The sequence below is a fragment of the Lacerta agilis genome, chromosome 12, assembly GCF_009819535.1.
Source record: "Lacerta agilis isolate rLacAgi1 chromosome 12, rLacAgi1.pri, whole genome shotgun sequence".
Lineage (NCBI taxonomy): Eukaryota > Metazoa > Chordata > Lepidosauria > Squamata > Lacertidae > Lacerta > Lacerta agilis.
This window is the reverse complement of record NC_046323.1, coordinates 54,332,589-54,353,432: the sequence shown is the minus strand read 5'-3', so window position 1 is coordinate 54,353,432 and position 20,844 is coordinate 54,332,589. Positions and strand designations below refer to the sequence as shown.

The 20,844-nt window shown below is 49.2% G+C and overlaps 1 protein-coding gene across 2 annotated transcripts in view; it reads left to right on the top strand.

The window, feature by feature from the left end:
* SMARCC1 (SWI/SNF related, matrix associated, actin dependent regulator of chromatin subfamily c member 1) overlaps positions 1–20,450 on the top strand; it is an 89,748-nt gene extending 69,298 nt beyond the window's left edge. For both annotated transcript variants that reach the window (XM_033166150.1, XM_033166149.1), the window contains 3 exons: positions 2,915–3,185; positions 18,775–18,972; positions 20,258–20,450. In XM_033166150.1, the coding sequence (XP_033022041.1) occupies positions 2,915–3,185; positions 18,775–18,972; positions 20,258–20,361 (573 nt within the window). In that variant the 3' untranslated portion in view covers positions 20,362–20,450. The remainder of the gene's footprint in view (positions 1–2,914; positions 3,186–18,774; positions 18,973–20,257) is intronic.
* The last annotated feature ends 394 nt before the right edge of the window (positions 20,451–20,844 follow it).

Here is a 20,844-nt window from a genome sequence, read left to right as displayed (position 1 = left end):
TTCCCAGGAAGGTCGACAAGTCAGTTCTTGACTTAAACAGCTGGTGGCGGGCAACCGCCAGCCTGCGGGGCTATGTGGACCCACCAGGCCTCCCCTTTTGACCCATAGGGCTGTCATGGCCAAGCAAGCCCTACCTGCCTACACCTGTCACCATTGATGGCAAAGGAAGGACTTTGCAGGCACTGCAGATCAACTGGTTGTTTGTGCCTGCAAAACTCTTTGCGCAGTGCCTGGGTGGGGCTGTGCACACTACTTTGCCCCGGAAGCTTGGTTTCAAACGGCAGGCAAAGGCAGGTCACCCGGAGTCATTTGCACCAGGTAATTTACTTGTAGGTGGCCCCAGCCACCCATCAGACCTAACTTGTGGGGATGTGGGCAAGTTTCCTGCCTCTGACTGAGAGGCGTTCAGGGCTTTGGGGCTGAAAGGCTGCTCTGCCTCTGCTCTGTCTTTTATTTTATGTGCGGTGTTCTGTGTCGCCTCTCAGATTACAGCAAACCAACTTCTTCTTAGCCTTCTTCCACCGGCTGGCCACCAGTCGCTTCATCTGTGCTTCTCCTTTCCAAGCCTCTCCTATTGTCTCCTCCATTCAACTCCTGCGGCATAAAATTTATTTCCTTATCTGCTGCATTTTTACCCCACCTTTCCTTCCAAGGAGCTCCAGGTGGCGGACCTGGTTCCCCGCCCCCTCATTTAATCCCCACAACAACCCTGTGAGGTCGGTTAGGCTAAGAGGCAGTGGCTGGCCCAAGCTTCATGGCCAAGTGGGGATTTGAAACCCTGACACTCTAATCCTAACACTCTCATCCGCTATGAAACACTGGCTTTCTAAAATTCTCTCTTTTAAAATTCTGCTCAAGAGCTTGACTCACATGTTTCGTACAGCACCTTGAATACGCTGCCCACTAAACACATGCATGCATCTGTGGCAATTGCAGTTTCTTCCTCCCCCACCCTCCCGCCGCAGCGATTGCACACGGCAAAACTGCTTGGAGAACATAGCTTTCATCTGTACTGGTAGAGGTATTTCCCAACTGTACCCTTTTGGGGTCCCCCCCTTATGAACCCACATGTCTGCCTTTGCTTTTTGTATGACCCTTAAAGAGCTGGTGCTTGTTGCTAGCTATCTATTTGCCCCACCAAGGAAGAATGAGGTGGCCAATTTTGGCAGTGCTGTAGCTCCAAACAGTCACGGTTGGAAGAAGAAGCGTGTGTGTGTGTGTGTGTGTGTGTGTTTCCATCGCAGAGAGCTGCCACAACAATGCTGCTTTATTAAACCTTCCTCTCGGAGCACTTTCAGCTGTGAAATTGCCCCCCAGCTATTGAATCATTTTTCCCCCTACCCACACACCATTATTATCACTGGTGAATCTTTGGAAATGTGTCTTGTTTATCCAAGGAGAAAGGAAGCCATATTAGCAAAAATAAAATTGCATCATAGTTGTTGCTTGCTGCAGAGGCCCCACACCCACCCACCCCAAGTACTGGAAGGCAGCTGTGAGCACTCTCCCAGAAGGATGATGCCCTGGGTAGTTGAGATCGGTTTTAAGTACATGGTGCAGTGAGAACATGGAAGTGTAGGGGAGATGCGTCAGGCAAGTTATCCTGTTCTGATACTCGATATGGATTGAAATCCAGGACGCTTCCTACTTTGGGGCCGGCACCTGCCTGCCAGACACAGCACAATGGGCCCCCTCTTCTCACAAATGAATACCTGGGGGCAGCATTACTGTTTCTTTATACTTAATATTCTGACTGCCCTGTGTCAAAAAGACTGTTGCAGAGCGGGACAGGGGGCCGAAAAGGGCAAGCAAAATGGCCAGGGGTTTGGAGAACATCTTCTTTATCAAGGCTAATGTGTTGAGGGCTTTTTAGTCCGGGGGGAGAGAGGACGGAGATCACCGATGGGGAATGTTATAAAACTTGTGAGAGGTATGGAAGAAGCAGATAGTCTCTCCCCCCCCCCCCAATTTTCTATAATATTTGAACTTGGACACATCCAATGAAATTGGCAGCAAATTCAGGATGGAATAAGTAGCGTTTTATAGTGTTTAAATATTTCATATGAATTTTTTTAGTTCATAAAGCATTTGTAGATTACCTTTCATAGTAAATAGCTCTTGTGGACACCTGTCTGTCTCAAGAGATAACTTAGTGTGTCTCCAGCACTAAAGTCAAGCTGCTGGAGAATAACAGCGTCCGCTGTGGGTGCAGAGACTGGTAACTCACAACTGCTGCCTCCCACATTGGGTTTTTGCTCCCTTAGCAGCACCAAAGTGACTTTTCCGGGGTGCAAGCCTGGGCAGTGTGTCTGGAGGTCCTGTGCTGCCCAGACGACAAGACCCACCCACCCCAGCCTCATGGATGCAGTCCAAAAGAAAGCAGAGCAAGACGTTTGGCAATGCTGTTTACAGCATAGAATGAGGTGGATAGCTCAGTTGGTTGGTGTGGTGATGACTAAACCAAGGTTGCAGGTTCAATCCCCATAAGGGATAGCTGCATATTCCTGCATTTCGGGGCGTTGGACTAGATTATCCTCAGGATCCCTTCGAACTCTAAAATTCTATCTGATAGAGCTTTTGCGACACACACACAAAAAAAAGGAAATTGAAGTTCTAACTGCACAATTTACAGAATATACCCCCTCAGGGTGAGGTGATGGCTTTAAAATGATGACATTAGTCCAGAAATGGGGATGGTGGCACTCAAGATTTGGTTGAGCCACAGTGGTGTCATTTTCCATAATGGATGTGTTGGTTTAGTTCAGGAGGTGGTGGCCACTGCTTTAACCGAATATGAAGGAATGCTGTACTGTGCAGACTTGTATGTGGAAGGAAAAGCACAAGGGTTTTTTTTTTTAATAGCTTGTCTTTCAGTCAATACACAGCTGTGAATCTCTCCCTTTTCCCCCGTCAGCTGGAGCAGCAGAGGCAACAGCTGCTGACGGAGCGCCAGAACTTCCACATGGAGCAGCTCAAGTACGCGGAGCTCCGCGCCCGCCAGCAAATGGAGCAGCAGCAGCAACAGCAGCACAGCCAGAATGTCCAGCAGTCCCACCAGCATTCCAGCGGCCCTGGCATGAACCCTCTCGGGACACCCAGCCACCCGGGCTTGTTGTCTCACCAGCAGCCTCCTCCGTATCCCATGATGCACCACCAGATGCCCCCTCCTCACCCACCGCAGCCAGGTAAGGGCTGGGAAACACACACACACACACACACACACACACACCCTTGTGCTTTTGGCGGAGGTTTGGAAATGGGCCTGACGCTGGACCGTGGAGATGTGCCAGGTTCAGTATGCTTATTACGACTGCAGCGTTTCATGTTCTGCAGGCTCCTTCCCCCGCCCCCCCAGAAATTCGTAGCTTTATGGCAAAAAAGGGGCACAAAGAAATAGCTGAGAGGAAGCGATGTGCCTGAATGCTTGAGACACATCCGTGTGTAGGAGTGTAAGGGTTTGCTTTTAGTTTGAAAGCTAGGTGTTCTCAAGAAACCAAGTAATGGGCCCAGAGTACATTGTTTGCTCTGCAAGGGGAACACATCACTCAGAACCCAAGGTTTTGGAGCGTTGGGAAACATCAGGCCACTTTATGGTATACAGGTCCTGCAGTTCTGAATGTTAAGTACCTCTCGTGCCATTTCCCCACACTTTGTTATCAAAAGAGGGTTATTGCAATCTGGATAGCTGTGTGAGAGAGCACCTTTCCTCATAGCTGGCTTTGCACTACCGTTCCGTGTAATTTCATCATGACCGCTTTTCATCTCCTCAGTTTATATCTTCCATTTCCTGGCCTTTTGTAAGAGCCCCGCTTCATCACGCTTCTCCACACCTGCCAATCCATCAGCACTCTGGAGGCCGAAGAATGAAAGAGGGCAAGCCTCCCATCAGATTACAGTGCCCTTGGGGGTGGGCAGTGCCATTCTAAACAGGGGCTGCTAGTTCTGTCTGCTTAGCTGCATCACACTAGACATGGCGCGATACACATGCGCTAGGACCAGTGCCTCACAACGCCCTGTTGAAAGTACTCGAGGGAGGCTTCTTCAAATCCAAGCCCTATCTTAAAATACTGAACCCAAGGCATCACCTCAAGAGATGTCTGTTGAACCTTTTCCCATAACCTCTCAGGGGAGGATTAAACAACACGTAACCTCCTGAAAGCAACTTAAGACAAGCAACTCTAATGTGCCAATTGTGTGTGCGCCAACAACTGCTCTGGGAAGCCAAAAGCATCTAAAGGAGTGTAGTTCATGCAGCCTTCTGTTTCTGGAGCGCAGTCTCTCTCTCTCTCTCTCTCTCTCTCTCTCTCTCTTACCACCACTACTGTTGCCTTGATAAAATACTTAGTGGGTCAGTGTTATTGACAGTTAGCATGTTCTTTTTTTCCCTTTTTTTAAATTTAAAATAGCTTTATTTAATTTCAGACTTCTAAAATACAACCATATCAAAAGAAACAAATAAACAAACAAACAAACCCCCCCAAAAACATATAATCTAGACATTATAATCCACAAAAAATAATATTTGAAAAAACAAAACACACAGAAAAAAGCAAAGAATTATAAATAACAATTAAAAATTGACTTCCAATTGTCTGTATATCGCTTCCCTTAATAATGAAACAAAACTTGCTATACCTTATACAATGATTGAAAAATATATAGCTAAATAAATAGCTCACATTTTCATATAAATCTCCCCACATATATCTCAATCTAAGCAAATCACCAAATCCGTTCTTATACCTTCTTTGACAGTTAGCATGTTCATCTAAACCAGGGTTTCCCAAACTTTGGTCTACAAGTTCTGCCATCCCTAGTTAACAAGACCCCTGGTCGGGGATGATGGGAATTGTACTTCAAAAACAGCTGGAGATCTAAGTTTGGGAAACCCTGATCTAAATTATTGTTTGGTGGGGGGGTTGGACTAGACCCTTGGGATCCCTTCCAGCTCTACAATTCTGTGTAATGGATGCCTGGCCTTCTTTGCCCTGAAAGTAGGCGTGCTCATTTGGGAAGAAGTTGCAAACCTCAAGATCCTAAAGCAGTTTGTTCTCCGGGAAGAAATACGAACAGATCCATGAGTAGGGAAGCCAGGAGTAGTAGATTTTACAGTAGTTTGAAGTATGGGATCAGGATTAGGGTGTTCACTTGGGTGCTGTGCAGTGAAGTAGTTAAAATGGGAAGAGGAAGCAGCAGAAGACACCATGGCAAGGCTGTTCCAATGGGGTAACAACAACAGATGGGGAGGTGCAAGCAGAAGAGGTAACTTGCCAGGTACACGATTCTTTCTGGGTAAACAGTTGTATGTTGTTAGAAATCCAGACCTGTCCGTTCTCATCAGTGGTGCTGCGCTTGTAGGCCTGCGATGTCAGAAAACATGAGCAATTGAGCTGGATGGATTTATTTTGCTCAACCTCTTTTGCTCCAGTACCCCAGAAGTCTGTGCCTCTTATCAAATGCGAGTCCTCTAGCAAAACTAATTAAAACCTGAAATGAAGGCATGGTTGGGAAAATGACCTGTTAACAACCTCCTTCCCCTGAATGACTGGCACAGACTCCATGCTAGTCTGTGATTGTCCAAATGAGTGGCAGGGATGAGCATCTTCCTCACAGCAATGTCAGAGGAATGAGCAACAAAGGTTGCCCCATTGTGTGGGGGCTTCATCGCTCTTTGCTGTGTAGGAGGGATGCAGGAAACTTCCCTCCATTGGGCAGGCCTGCAGTGCCATATGGGTTTGTGATAGGAGACAAAATCCCCACTTCATTTCTTCACCCAGTCAGCTGTAAGCTCCGGTTTAACCTGGAGTCATCCTTGGCCCTTCCCCATGCAGGCTGGAGCTGATGGGAATTGTAGTCCAAAATAACTGGAGGACAAAAGATTAGGAGCAGCTGATTTTAATCCCCACCCCCACCCCGGTACAGAATGCTTGCACAATGGATGAGAGTTCAGAGAAAGCACAAGTGTTCTCCTCAACTGCACAAACGGTCACAATCTTCCCCATGAAGAGAAGAAAATCATTTCGCAAGGCCCTTATTAGATCTGGGGTGGATAACCTATTTTATTATATTATAGTGTGTTTTTCTCATATTCTGCTTTTATTTATGTTCTGCTCAAGGGCGACATTCACTCTTGGCCAGTCCTCTGTGGACTGCCTACCAGTAGAGGGTTTGGTCAGAAACCCCCCCCCCACGGTCACATTCAGGCTCTTTCTGGTGGTATACATCAGTTGCACACACTCTGCCCATCCCAGCACAGTGTCTCCTTTAGTTATTACAGTGGTACCTCTGGTTACCTACTTAATTCGTTCCGGAGGTCCGTTCTTAACCTGAAACTGTTCTTAACCTGAAGCACCACTTCAGCTAAGCGTTATTTCTGGGTTAGCGAAGTATGTAACCTGAAGCATATGTAACCCAAGGTACCACTGTATTATGTTCACTGCCACTGCCAAAATCAGCAAGCCCTTGGGAGATCAGAAAAGTGTGTGTGTGTGTGTGTGTGTGTGTGTGTGTGTCAGTCAGTCAGAGTGTCAGAGTGTCAGATCAGACCTCTGAACAGGCAGTTAAGTCACCCTGTGTTAGACATTATTTGAAGCTGTCAAAGCCAGGCAGACCTTTGCTTTCCTTCTGTAAACTTGTATGGGCTGGTTCCACCTCCCCCACCCCACTGCCCAGCTGTACAACTCCTGCATGTGACTGCATATATGTGGCCAGCCAGCAGAGATTTCTGCCCTAGCCTCAAACATGTTAGTTAGACCACAATATCTGAGTAGAATCTCACCACCTCTGCTGCCCTTCTAAGCTTCTAGAGCAGGGGGCCGGTCCCTCAGACCTTGTGTGGGGGGGGACTTGTATAGAGGACTATATTTGGGGGGGGTGAATGAATTCCTATGCCCTGCAAATATCCCAGAGATGCATTTTAAATAAAAGGATACATTCTACTCACGTAAAAACACCAGGCAGGCTCCACAAATAACCCAGAGATGCATTTTAAATAAAAGGACACATTCTACTCATGTAAAAACATGCTGATTTAGAAGGTGATTGGGCCGCATTCGGCCCCAGGCCTTAGTTTGGGGACCCCTGTTTTAGAGGCACTGTGACTAGCCAGTGTTGGAAACCAAATACCCAAGGCTAGGCAGGTGCCCTTTTGTTTAATTTTAGTCCTTGCTGCCCACACTCGCCCAAGGGTCCCAGGGTGGGTTACATAAATATATTGGGGGGGACCACAGAATCTAAAACCAACCACTGTATTATCCCCACACACTCAATGCAAGATGGCTGCAGCATCTCAACCCACCCTTCCAAAACCCCGGCCAGCAGCAAAAGCCGCACAATGTTGCTGCAGGACACACAGCAGAGAGGGGAGCATCCAGTGCTAAGGGGCTGCCATTGAAAAACGGCAAGTGTCTCTTGGGGGACTGCCACTCAGTGACCAAATGCGCTTGTAACACATGGTTTATTGTGACACAGCAAGTTTTGAATCCGTCTGCTAAACCGTGGTTCTCTGCATGACACATGGTAGGCCTCCAGTACAACCATGGATAAAAAGGAACCCATGAATTGTACTGGAGTCCTCTCGCATTTCTCCTGGAAGAAGCATTACGGGAAGCCACAGGAGGGGAGAGTGGATCTTGTGCTCAGGTCCTGCTTGCAGGTTTCCCAGAGGCATCTGGTTGGCCACTGTGAGAACTGGATCCTAGACCAGGTGGGCCATTGACCTGATCCAGCAGGTGGTTCTTATTTCAGTGCAGGCAATGACCATTTTACGTGTGTTCAGTATGTGCATGGCTGCACGCTTGTGCATTGCTGTGAACCTGGAAGCATACAGAGAATTGGTGCACCTTGACCGTGAAAATCTAGCTGATGAAGAATTATCAAAACAGGGCCTTGTCCTGGAATTTATTCCAATACCTTAATAATAAAACTGTTTGAAGACTTAAAAACTGATCTCCCGCCTGGCCAGAGTTCTTGGATTTTTTATTTTTGACTTGTGAACCTGGAAGTGACTAGGAAATGGGCGAAAACAGTCCCGAAAGGTGAAAACTGCGCAAAAACGACACCTAGCAATCCCACAAGTCTTTGCAGGTGCAATGCCAGGAGCCCTTGCACTGGCAATCGAGGCCTGTGGAGAGTTTGAGTGAGGGGGTTTGGAGGGTCTTTGCAGGCTTTTCCAATGGTGTTCCCAATACACACAATTTCACTTAAAACCAGAACGCAACCCTCGTGTAAAATGGTTGTTGCCTGTATCCGGTATGCTCTGTTCCTTCTGCACGCTGAGCAGCTGGTCCTCAGACTCACACCTTGCTCTCCTGCTGTGTCTCCGCCTGCAGCTCTCTTGACCTCCAGCTCACCGGGTGTGTGCTCCGTGCCCCAGTTAGTTTGTTCAGGGTGAGCTTGTGTGTCACCTGTTCATCTGCAAAGGGAAAGCTACAGCTTGCTTGCCTGGCTGCCTGTCGAATTTCTGCAAGAGTGATCCTGGCAGCGTGGAGGGATAGGCAGGCCTGGGAAGCCTCTGCAGCCATCCCCAAACAGACTTCTCTGTGAAAGGAAGAGAATGAGGAGGCCCGAAGGCAGAAAGCACGCACAAGAGGCCACCAACCCGCTTGACCCCCTTCCTTGGCTCTGTGACTGTAGCCTGGGAAAGGTTGAGTGCCTCTTACCCCCCACCCCCGGCAACCATTCCCTGTCAGGCTTGGCTTTGCCTCCTGGTGACACGTAAAAAAGCAAAACCACTAATCCGGCAGAGCATGAAGGGAAGCGTGGGGCTCGAAGTCTGTTGCTGAAGTGACAGGCAGTTCTAGAGAAAAGATAAGGGGACTGAAGGGGTCCATAAAATGCTTACTAGCCAAGAAGAAGGGGGGGATAGCTATGGTTTACAGTCCAGAGCATTTTGTTTAAAATGTTTCTACGTCGTCCTTCATCCCCCCGGATGAAGAACAGGCATTGGGGAGGGGAAGATCCTTTGTACGAATCACAAATTGAGAGGTAGCAAAAGCCGTAAGGCAGGTGGAGGCAACACACCTGCTTGCAGCACCTTAACCTAGCGCTGAAAAGTAGCACCCACAAATTAAGACCTCCAGGGCTGGCTGAGCTGCTTCTCCAGTGCCCTTGTGACTTTTCTTACGGTTCATGTAATCCCTTTCAAATCCAGACCTCGTTATTCTGTTGGGTCGCTGCTGGTTTAAAGCTTGTTCCCTGGAGAGAAACCGGTCTACGTGCCTCTGGACGACTTAAGCTGAACCATCCTTTGCAAAAGTGTCTTGGGATGCTCCACTCTGAATATTCAGTTCCACCCCTTTTGAGGCTGCCCAGTGTAGCAACTCAGGGTGGTTTCCATGAGCTCGGCCCTAGCAGTCGCTATGTAGCCCCGCTGGATTTGGAACCTGGCTAGGCAAAAAGACTTCCTGTGCTGGAACTGGCAGTAAAGGGAGTCAGGCAGGGGTTGTTGCCTCCTGTGGATGCCAGAGAATGATTTAACTACATTGAGCTGTGCAGGCCTTTTATGCCTGCAGAAAACACTTGAGCGAGTTTCATTGCTTGGTGCCTCCTGACAGAGATATTTTATTTAGGAGCCATAAATATTTGAAGGTAGCCAGTTCAGTCCTGGACTGCCACTTAGTTTGCTTTATGTCTGGGCAGTGTTGGCCTTGAAAAACTATGTTGCCCGCTGCTTGATGTGTTCGAAAGAAGCTCCCTGGATACTTGCTTGGTGTCCAAATTGGTCTTAACCCAGAAAATAACCCTCTTGGTGCATTAGGCTGGTGTTTTGGGCGGGGGGGGGGGGCTTTCGTCTCTCCGACCAGCGTAGAGTGAATTATCACTCTGGAGAGAAGTGATGGAAATGTTCGCGGCAGGCGGAGTGGGGAGTCTGGAGAGTTGATGCTAAATTAGCTACCGTGCTTAATTATTCAGTGCCTGGCTTTGCAATTCTTTGGGTCTCCTGGGGAAGACATGCGGCAGGAAGGGCAGATTCCAGCGCTTGCCTAGTGGTATTAAGACTCGCAGTCCAGCTTTATGGAACCCATTCATAATTTTTTGGGTGCATGCGTAAGCACGCATAACGCCACTGCGTTGCCCCACAGAAGGGACTCTGGTTTCCATCCTCTCCCTGCTAGACACATCCTGCACACTGTAGAGAGCTTCTCTTGCATGCAGCTGGTTTAATAACAAATGTATTTATTACATTTATATCCTACCTTCTAAGGAGCTCAAGGCGGTGTGCATACTTATTCTCCCCCATTTTATCCTCACAAGAGCCCTGTGATGTAGGTTAGGAAAAGAGACGGTGACTGGCCCAAGGTCACACCCAGTGAGGTTCTTGGCTGAGTGGGCAGGGATTCAAACCCTGGGGCTCTAACCATTAAACTACACTGGCACTCTATTTTTCTTAAGTGGCAGTCAGGCAACACGGCCATTACTTCCTGCTCAAACTTAGAATGTCATGCATTTTGGCGGTGGGACGGGGTTGTTGACAGCTCTTTGTGGTGTAGTGGTTAAGAGCGGTAGACTTTTAATCTGGGGGACCGGGTTCACGTCTCCGCTCCTCCACATGCAGCTGCTGGGTGACCTTGGGCTAGTCACACTTCTCTGAAACACAGAGTGTTTGTTGTGGGAGAGGAAGGGAAAGAAGAATGTGAGCCGCTTTGAGACTCCTTGGGGTAGTGACAAAGCAGGATATCAGATCCAAACTCTTCTCCTTCTCCTTCTCCTTCTCCTTCTCCTTCTTCTCCTTCTCCTTCTCCTTCTCCTTCTCTTCCTTTGAGAAGCAGCTGGGTGGGTGGATGTCCCAGAGTAAAAGCTGAGAGCCAATTCCCCCACCCAGCCCTCAACCTGCGAGTGCATCTCTATAAGTGATAATCCCATAGCCTTCCTCCCCACCCAAAAAACAAACAAAAAACCGTAATGTGGGATTGGGGGCTTACCTTAGAAGGGGGAGTTGTCAAAGCTAGCAAAAGAACTTAATGTGGCATACTTTGAGCTCCCAGGAAAAGCCCTTAGTGCTCTAGCTTAATATAAATCCATCCTAACAATATTTAGAATCATAGAATCATAGAGTTGGAAGAGACCACAAGGGCCATCCAGTCCAACCCCCCTGCCAAGCAGGAAACGCCACCAAAGCATTCCTGACAGATGGCTGTCAAGCCTCTGCTGAAAGACCTCCAAAGAAGGAGACTCCACCACACTCCTTGGTAGCAAATTCCACTGCAAATTTATTTTTTTTATTTTTAAGTAAGTTTATTTATTTATTTTTATTTTTAAGTAATCTGAAAAGGCGGCACAGAAATGTTTGGAATAAATGAATTTCATCCCATGCCTTCCCTTAGCCTGGACTACTCAGAGAGCCCGAGAGCCTGATGCTAGACCCTCCACTTAACAAAATGTGATAGGACGGTCACCATTAACAGAGGAGGGGGAGCAGTCGATAAATGTGTCAGGACAGCCCCCGGGGGCCTGTCCAGGCTCAGGCTTCACTGCACAGCTCAAAGCACACGCCTGTGTCATGCAACATATGTGAGCCTGATGATGCCACACAGCGTGACTTTGCCGGCTGGGGGAAGAAGAGGAGGAGACCTAAACGTGGAAGGGTTTTTCAGTAGGCTGCCTTTCACAGTAGTGAACCTACCTTCCTTCCTGAAACATCTGCCTCCCCCCCCCCTTTAAGCTTTTCCCTTATGTAGGTCACACTTCACTGTCTCCTCTCCCCCCCGGCCTCTGAGTTTCAAGCCATATTTTCCTCTTCCTCCCAAAGAGCAGCATTTTGTCGTGTGCATTCAAACTCCCCCCCCCCACTTTCCTGCTGACCGGAATGCCCAAAATGCTTAATCCACTTTTGATTCGGGCTCCCCCACCCCACCCCACCCTGGATGGTCTCGGCTACATTATTTGTCAGCCTGAAAGCTGCCGCGAACAGAGAGTCGCCCGCGAGCATCTCTTGCCTTAACAGATCACCGCATCTCCGCTGCAAGAGTAATGTTAGTGGGAAGGTGGGAAGCCATTTTCTTGGGAAATAACAATGCAGGCTTAGAAAGGGGCAGGCAGAAAGCGTGTGCAGTTGCCAGTGGAAGCGCAGAATAAGGTTAATAGTACTCTGTGGTCTAGCATCTGCCAGGTTAATAAAAATCTTGGCTTACTGTGCTACCTTACCTGGAGCAAATATACAAGCTTGGCAGAAGAAGAGCTCAGTCCAGTTGGATGACCGGGTCTTTGGGAAGAGGAGTTCAGTAATTCAGACCTGAAACATTTCTAGCTTCTGGGGAGAAAAGGACAATTGAGGATGAACTAGACTTGTGCACTGAAACATTTTGGATTTTGCCTGGAATAGCTATTGGAGGCAGAAAGCCATAAACCAGGGGTAGGCATCCTAGTGCCCATGGGCCACAAGCAGCCATGGGGATCGTTTAACCGCCCCCAAGCCGCCTGCTTGGCAAGTCCCCACACGCTGCACTAAACAAGTACAGCGCCGGTACTTGCTTCCGCAGGGCCGGAAATTGCGTATGCACAGATGCAGGTGCTGGAAATTGCATCTACGCAGGCACCGGAAATTGCGTCTGTACGCACGCACAATCCGGCCTACAGAGGGATAAATATGGGGGAAACCAAATGCCACTCAGAGAAGGATCCAAAAGATTTTCCTTGAAGCTTGAATTTGTTTTATCCTGGATTTCATTATTTGATGTTTGGGTGTATTGTAAACAGCTTTGAGATTTTTTAAAATATAAAGCGGTATAGAAATGAATAACAATAATACATTCCAGCGGTTGGGGTGGAACGGTGGCCAGACATTCTGTTGTGGTGACCATAACCTAGGTTTAAGGTGCCATTAAGCAACTAGCTTTTCTTTCTGAGTTTCTAACACTGGTTGGGTTACATGTGCAGCCCTCTTCCCCAAAAGCCCAGCTTAGTGTGAGCTGGGTTAAGTAGATTCTTTCCACCTGTCATCATCCTCCCCCCACCCTTTTTTAATTACTTACATTAGTGCCTTGGTTCTGTTGGAGAAATCTCAGGCTTAACAGGCCTGTGCAAATCTAACCAGGGCAGATGGGAAAACAGTTTGTTGCTGAAGAAACTATTGCCAGTGCTCCCTGTTTATTGAATGCGGTTGGGTTTCAAGGAATAGACTTGACCCTTCTGGTGGCTGTGGCTATTTATGTACTGTAGGGAAGAGAGGGAGGGTGAAAGTGTCGAGCGAAGGGAAACGCGAGCCTTTCGAGAGCTAAATGCCTCTTTCAGCCTGAAGATCAGAATCTGAGCGATCGGAGGCAGGGCTCCATGAAGACCGCGGGATTATTGACTTTCCTTCCATTATTTCCTCATGGTAATTCCCAGATGAGCAGAGCGACGAACTCGCTCTCCAGTTCTAAAGCCATCTGGTCCAAGCCAGTCCCTCTGTAGGCTTCCGTCTAATTCTGTGGTCACCAAACTGCCGTGTAGCCCAGCTACCTGCCATGCTGCATCCTAAGCGTCCCACGGGAGGCAGTTTCTGGGCTCTTCTTGAACTTGCTCTTGGGGAAGAGAGGGCTGGAGCGAGCCCACCATTGCCTTTTCTATTTGCCTGCAGCAGAACTTAGCCTGCGGTAGCCTCGGTTCTGGAGCAAGCAGGTGAAATTTCACAGAGGCTAAGCAGTCATTTTTAGCCAGTTAAGGGCAGGCTATGATCAGCATCTGTACCTGGAGACAAGCCTCTCCACCTGGATTTTCTTCATCAAACAGCTCCCACTTAGAATCGTACAGATGGAAGGGACCCCCAGGGTCAAGTAGTCCAGGGGTCAGCAAACTTTTTCAGCAGGGGCCCGGTCTACTGTCCCTCAGACCTTGTGGGGGGCCGGACTATATTTTGAAAAAAAAAAAAAACATGAACGAATTCCTATGCCCCACAAATAACCCAGAGATGCATTTTAAATAAAAGCACACATTCTACTCATGTAAAACATGCTGATTCCCGGTCTGTCCGTGGGCCAGATTTAGAAGATGATTGGGCCGCATCCGGCCCCCGGGCCTTAGTTTGGGGACCCCTGATCTAGTGCAACCCCTGCAATGTAGGAATCTCAGATAAAGCATCCATGGCAGATGGCTATCCAACCTCTGCCTATAAACCTCCAATGAAGGAGCGAATGACAGGGGCATATGTCTCCTGCTAACCCCTGATCTTAATTTCTGCATGTTTTGCCCCAGTTGGCCTGAGTTTTGGTTGGGGGAGGATATTTGCCTGTGACACGCTGCAAACTTGGCAGCACCCTCACTGCGAGAAGTGAAGCTACAGGGAACCAGGCAGAGGGCTTTTTCCGTGTTGGCGCCCTCCCTATGGATTGCCTTCCCATAGTATGTCAGAGAGAGAACCAATTACGTGACTTCCCAGCTGTGTTTTTATACTATGTTGGAAGCCTCCCAGAGTGGCTGGGGCAACCCAGTCAGATGGGCGGGGTATAAATAATATTTTATTATTAATATTATTTATTACTGGTCTCTTGCTCAGATCTCATGAGAGAGGGAACTGCAGGCAGGCAGGCAGGCAGATGCCAGAATGAGCGGCTGCAAATCTGCATTCTTCGCTCCTGTCGGCTCTCCTATTGTGAGGAGAGGAGTGATCCAATCTGGGTAACTTCCAACTGAACATGACAGGGAGAGGGGGTTCCCTGCAATCTGCGGTGTTGTCACATGGTCTGGTCTGCTTTCACCTGGTCAGGTGCTCTGGAGCATCGAAGTGAGAACCCAGCAGCAAAAGCCTTGTGGGCAGTCCCTGTTTCTCCTTTGGAAGGGGAAGCAAGTCCTTTTCTCAGGCTGATGAGTAGTGGAGCTTTTGCATAGGGAGAGCTTCTGGTTGGTTGGTTGGTTGGTTGGTTGGTTGCTGCTGCTGCTGCTGCTCTTTAAGGGAATGGCAGAAATGCCATAGCTGCGTGTGGAGACTGTGCTCGCCGGAGGCTGTGTACACATCCATGTGTGCATGGATGGGTTTTGCTCTCTCTCCTCTCCGGTTGGAAGATTCTTCTGAGAACCCTTTGCCCAGGCAGGGTTTGGCAGTTTTTCCATCTGTTGTGCTGCAGTAATGCCAGAGTTTTTTGCTCTTACGTTTGGCTGTCTCAAGACTGAAGGGCTTGAACAGTCAACGGTTCCAGTTTCTGAACCCTGTTAATGGAGGGGAGAGAGAGGAAGGGGATTCAATAAGGATTATAGATACATCCTACCACCCAGGAACCTGTGTGGTGTCTTTGAACAAATCATGTCAATAGGAGACTTCAGCATGAACGTTGCATGTCGTGGTTGCCAGCCTGAAGGTGTTAGCAGAATCCCAGTTTCCTTTTACAGTGGCAGGAATTGTGGAGGGCTGAATTCACTTTACTCTCTTGAACCACGAGGCCTGCTAGGATTTGGAGGATTCTTTTGCTAATGATTGCAGAAGATAACTCCCTAATGGAGAAGCTGCCATAAGTTTCAGCTCGCCTTCACTAAATATCAAAAGGTGCAGCCAGTGAGTTTTCTTAGTAGCATTGCATTGCAGATGCCTGATCACTGTGATGCCTTCAGTATAAACTCCCAGTAGGTCACCAGGCAAGAGACAGCCGCCAATTCTCTCTCCTTTCTGCTCCTCCTTGCTACACACACACCCAAGGCCCTTTCTCATGAGGTTTGTGCTCTCGTTCCTCCCATCCAGTGTCATTACTCCAGTCTTTTGCATGGAATAAAATCATCCTAAAACTGGAACCATGTCTACAGAGCAATTTATGCACAGTTACGTCCCTCAGGAAGGATTTGGGTTCCATTGGTGTGGAGCTTATGGCGAGCTGGTCTTGGGTGCTGGACAGAAGGGTGGACTTGTGTTCAAAAGTTGATAGGATAGGCTGGTACTTTGGAAGTGTGCCAGACTGGCACAGCACAAGGATCTTAAGGTCTAAGGAAGATTGAGAGCTCGGCTGGAGCTCATCAGTTCCAGGCTGGGAATCCTTTATTCATCTGGTCCTGAACTGGCCTATGGGTCCTCTATTTTGGGCACTCTCACCAGCAGGGGGTGTTGAGTTTTCTGGATCTAGAGGAGTTGCATGTGATCTCTGCCTAACTTGCAATCGAGGTACCAGACATGAGGGTTTCTTCCCGTAAAAAGAAACCGCTAGCGTTTGTCTAGAAAGGGTTGGAGTTTTTTAATGAAGAAAAAACGTAGTTATTGATGCTAACAAGATGCTAATAAATCTGTCGCAGTAACAGGCTGTAAGTGGGTGTTAAGAGTGGCAGTCAATAACTTGGCACACAGCAGCCTTCACCTTATCTGCTGAGCTAGGAATTTCCTTGGCCTCGGTTCCCACCACTGCTGTGTAACACATTTTTAATGGGCTTTCTTGGCTGGAGAGGCCAAAGTGCTGTGTGTGTGTGTGTTGTGCCCCTGTGAGGAAGTGCAGCAATTGAACTCCCTTCTCCTCCCTCAGTTTCCTGGAGACGGCCAGGATAAGGACCCTCTTTAATCCAAGTTTAAATTTATGAACAGCTGCAGCCCATCATTGCTCACCAACTTCCACCCCACACACGAAATGAGAAATAATTTGGCTGTGTGGCCCTTGCTCTCTCACAAGGCGGCTTCATCAGTGAGTCCCCTTCACTTCTTGCTGTCTCTGACTTCATTGTTTGTGAGAGATAATGCAGAACGGTCCCCCGCAGCCACGGGTTGGGGGTGATAATACTGTTCCCCAAAAAGAACCCACCTATTCTCCACTCCAGGATTGCCACTCTTTCTTCAAAACGCTCCTCGGGTCCTGCTGCTTCTGTGAAGTGTCATTCCTAAGAGAGGCAAAGCCTCCGTACCAGTAAACTGGGAATTGGCTCACTTCAGCTCCTCCATCTCTCCCCACACCCCCTTGTCTTGCCTCCATCTGGTGATTCAACTGCAAGCTGTCTTGAGGCGAGGGACTTTTTCCCCCCCTCCTCTTTTCGACTTTTTGCCCAGAAACCTTCCCCGCTGCTCTGAATGGAACTGCCAGGGCTGGAGCCCCTAAACATTATGCCTGACCTGTTTGCTCTCTCAGGGCCATTCTCTCAACTGAACTACGGGCGTTTGTTGGCACTTTGGGCAGCTGGTGTATCTGCCTTCAGGGATGAGGTTTGCCAGAGTGGACTGGAGGGCATTCAGGTGACGGGGCGATGCCTCCCGTAGGCTGGAAAAGCCAAGGGTCTTCCCAAGCCTTTAAGGGGCCACCCCATCCTCCAGATCTTCCCTGCCCCAGGTCAGGATAGCATGGTGGCCACCTTTCTCTGTAATAATTGTCTAATTGGTGGCTGAGGAAGATGTGACAGACTTGGGAAGACACTCCCTCCTCAGTCCAGAGGGAGGAACCCATCCCATCAGCTGAATGTCCTCTGGTCCACTCTTCAAACAGAATCATAGAATTTCAGAGTTGGAAGGGACCCCAAGGGTCCTGTAGTCCAACCCCCTGCAGTGCAGGAATCTCAGCTGCAGCACCCATGACAGGTGGCCACCCAGCCTCTGCCTGGATGGATGGCGGCTGACAGATTGAGGTTGAATCCTGACAAGACAGAAGCACTGTTTTGGGGGAGCAGGAGGTGGGTGGGTGTGGAGGACTCCCTGGTCCTGAATGGGGTAACTGTGCCCCTGAAGGACCAGGTGCGCAGCCTGGGAGTCATTTTGGACTCACAGCTGTCCATGGAGGCGCAGGTCAATTATGTGTCCAGGGTACAGGCTTCCTGCCCGCAGACTTGTCTCACCAGAGTGGTGCATGCTCTTGTTATCTCCCGCTTGGACTACTGCAATGCACTCTATGTGGGGCTACCTTTGAAGGTGACCCAGACACTACAACTAATCCAGAATGCGGCAGCTAGACTGGTGACTGGGAGTGGCCACCGAGACCACATAACACTGGCCTTGAAAGACCTACCGTATTTTTCGCTCCATAAGGCGCACCTAGTTTTAAGAGGAGGAAAACAAGAAAAGAAATATTCTGAATCAAATGTTGTACAGTACTAAACTATTTAATAAACTACTGGTATATCGGAATAATATTCCAACCATGTAAAGTGAGCAGCAGTCAACAGTGGCTTTAAGAACCATTATCACTGTCCTTAACAAATGAAGAGAGATGTTATCCCCTAGTAAGGGGGGCAGGCAGTGGAAATATATGAGCTTCCCCCATTGAGTCCCTTAGATCTAAGGACTGTATGGTTTGGCCCTGCACAATTATTTTAGTAAAGGCAAAAGAAGTGGGACTTTCTTCCTTTTTGTTCATTGCAGAGAGCTCTGGGGGCTTTCTGATTCAATTCCCATTTAAAGTCAAACCTGCTTAATTCACACCTTCGAACACAACACAAGGACCAAACCACAGCCGCAAAGGAAAGCACTACTGTCACGGCAAGACCAATGGCGGGGGGGGGGTCTTGTGTGGCAGCACGTAGTGGCACCCGCCCTGTGGAACGCCCTCCCATCAGATGTCAAGGAAATAAACAACTATCTGACTTTTAGAAGACACCTGAAGGCAAGCAGAAGGGAGTGGCTGTCGAGAGGCCTGTGGGTGAGACTGGGGGGGGGATTACTGAGCAAGTCCAGCCCATCTGTCCGCAAGAGCGACTGTTGACTGTCAGTGCCTGTGAATGAGCTACAGAAACTTAACTCCTTTTTGTAAGGAAAAGAAGTTACTTTTGGAGCCCAGGGGTGCTGGGATTTCACCTCCTGGATCGTGCTTGTGACATGCATAGGTGTCCAAGGCTGTGTCTTGGCTGCTTTTCTTCACCACCACTCCATGCCCACCCCCCATTAAGCACTATTCTTCCCTCCCACAGCTCAGATCCTAGGGCAAGGCTCCATGATCCCCGGGCAGCCCTTGCCAGGCCGGACAATGCCAGGCGGATCGGCCAGCGCTCACCAAGCCACCACCACCACCACCAGCAGCAGCAGCAGCAGCAGCAGCGCTCCCACATCCGGTGCGGCAGGAAATATCGTGGGACCCCGGGGGGCCCTGGCTTCTCCGAACGGCTTGTGTAAGTAGAACAGGTCACCTGTGTTTTCCCACTGCATGCCCCTTCCCCCTCCCCAACCCCCAGACTGCCACAGAATCACAGAGTTGGAAGGGACCTCCAAGGGTCATGTAGTCCAGCTGCCTGCAATGCAGGGATTTTTCTGCCCCATGTGGGGCTGCTCTGCAACATCACTGATCTGCCCATACAGAGAGCAAGAGCAGTCTGCCTTCTAACTACTTCTTCATTGTGGTTGAATGATCTTTGTAGACACAGGCAGTTCTCACTTTAGTCCTATGACACCAAGGGTCTTCCCCCCCCCCAAACACCACCCAGCCCATCATCATAGCTGTCAACTTTCCCTTTTTTTGCAGGAAATTCCCTTATTCCAGCGCCATTTCCCATTGCAAAAAAAGGGGAAATTGGCAGCTATGGTTGTTTCCCAATGCAAAAAAAGGAAGGTTGACAGCTCTGCCCATCATCCTCAGAACTCTTCCTGCTTTTGCTGGATCAGGCCGATCTTAAGTTCTTATGCCTGATCTGGTGCTCCACAGCAGTGTTTTTCAACCACTGTTCCGCGGCACACTAGTGTGCCGCGAGGTGTTGCCTGGTGTGCCGTGGGGAAAATGGAAAAATTACTTTATATATAGTCAATATAGGCACAGAGTTAATTTTTTTAACATTTTCTAATGGTGGTGTGCCTCGTGATTTTTTTCATGAAACAAGTGTGCCTTTGCCCAAAAAAGGTTGAAAAACACTGCTCCACAGTACCGGAGGAAGTTCATAGAATTGTAGTGTTGGAAGGGATCCCGGGTCACTTGTTCACTTGGTGAGAGGGTCAGTGGGTCGGCCTTGGAGGGGCAGTCTCCTCTAGAGGAGATTGACCAGGGCACAGCAACCTCCTTGGCCGATGCAGCCGCTGGACAAGAGGGGTCTCTGACTTCCTAAAGTGGAAGGCTGCAAGCCAAAGAGATCCGTTCCTGAGAGGACATCCCAGCTATAAAGACTCTCTTCTGGACACCGGGGTGGGGGGGTGGGGGTGGGAGAGGAATTCCCCCAATTCTTAATTTGATAGACGGGTTAGATGTTCACATTGAGAAAAATCCAGCAAGCGATCTCCCAATTTTGGTCCAGGAGTGTGTCTCTGTAAGACAGTGAGGCGGCCAGTGCCATCTCCCAACCAGAGGGTGGTGCTATCCTGGAGCTGAAAGGACTGCCATTTGGAAGGGCAGGAAGTTTTAGTGAGTGAGGAATGTCCCTGCCAAGCTTCCTGCCTTTAATTCTCAGTTTCACACCCATTCCTCTGCAGATCCGCAGCAGCAACAGCCGCAGCAGCAGCCGCCGCCGCAGCCTCCAGTTGACGGGGCAACCCCACCTCCTGCGGGAGCAGCAACAGCCTCCACAGCTCCCTAGGCGCCTCTCAAGCTGTGACAGTAGCAACCAAAAACACCATTCCTCAGTTTCCTGCTCCTTCCTTCCCTGGCCTCTGCCCCCGCCTCCCATGCGCCCACACCCAGACCTGTTCCCCCACGTAGTTTTGGTGACGGTTTGTGCCTTCCTTTTCTGCCAGGAACACGGCCAGAGCTGACAGTGCTCCAACTTGTTACTTCGCATGTTGAGCCTCTGGGTCCTCTTTACCTCCCCAGGTAGGAGATGCAGCATAACCAGAAGCCCGGCGGGCCCCTTCGTCGTGGGAGGCAAAGCATCGCGCTGCCGCCGCTCCTCGGTCGCATGAGTAGAAGCGTTTTGTGGCCAGGGTGTTGGGGGAAGCAGCCTGCCTCTCCCCTTGGCCTCAGCTTCTCGGTTCATGCTGACCACAGGCGCTGCAGGTGGGCAATTATTCAGGAAGCTTGTTGAGCCCTGGGGATTGCCTTGCGATATTATTAAAAGGAAATA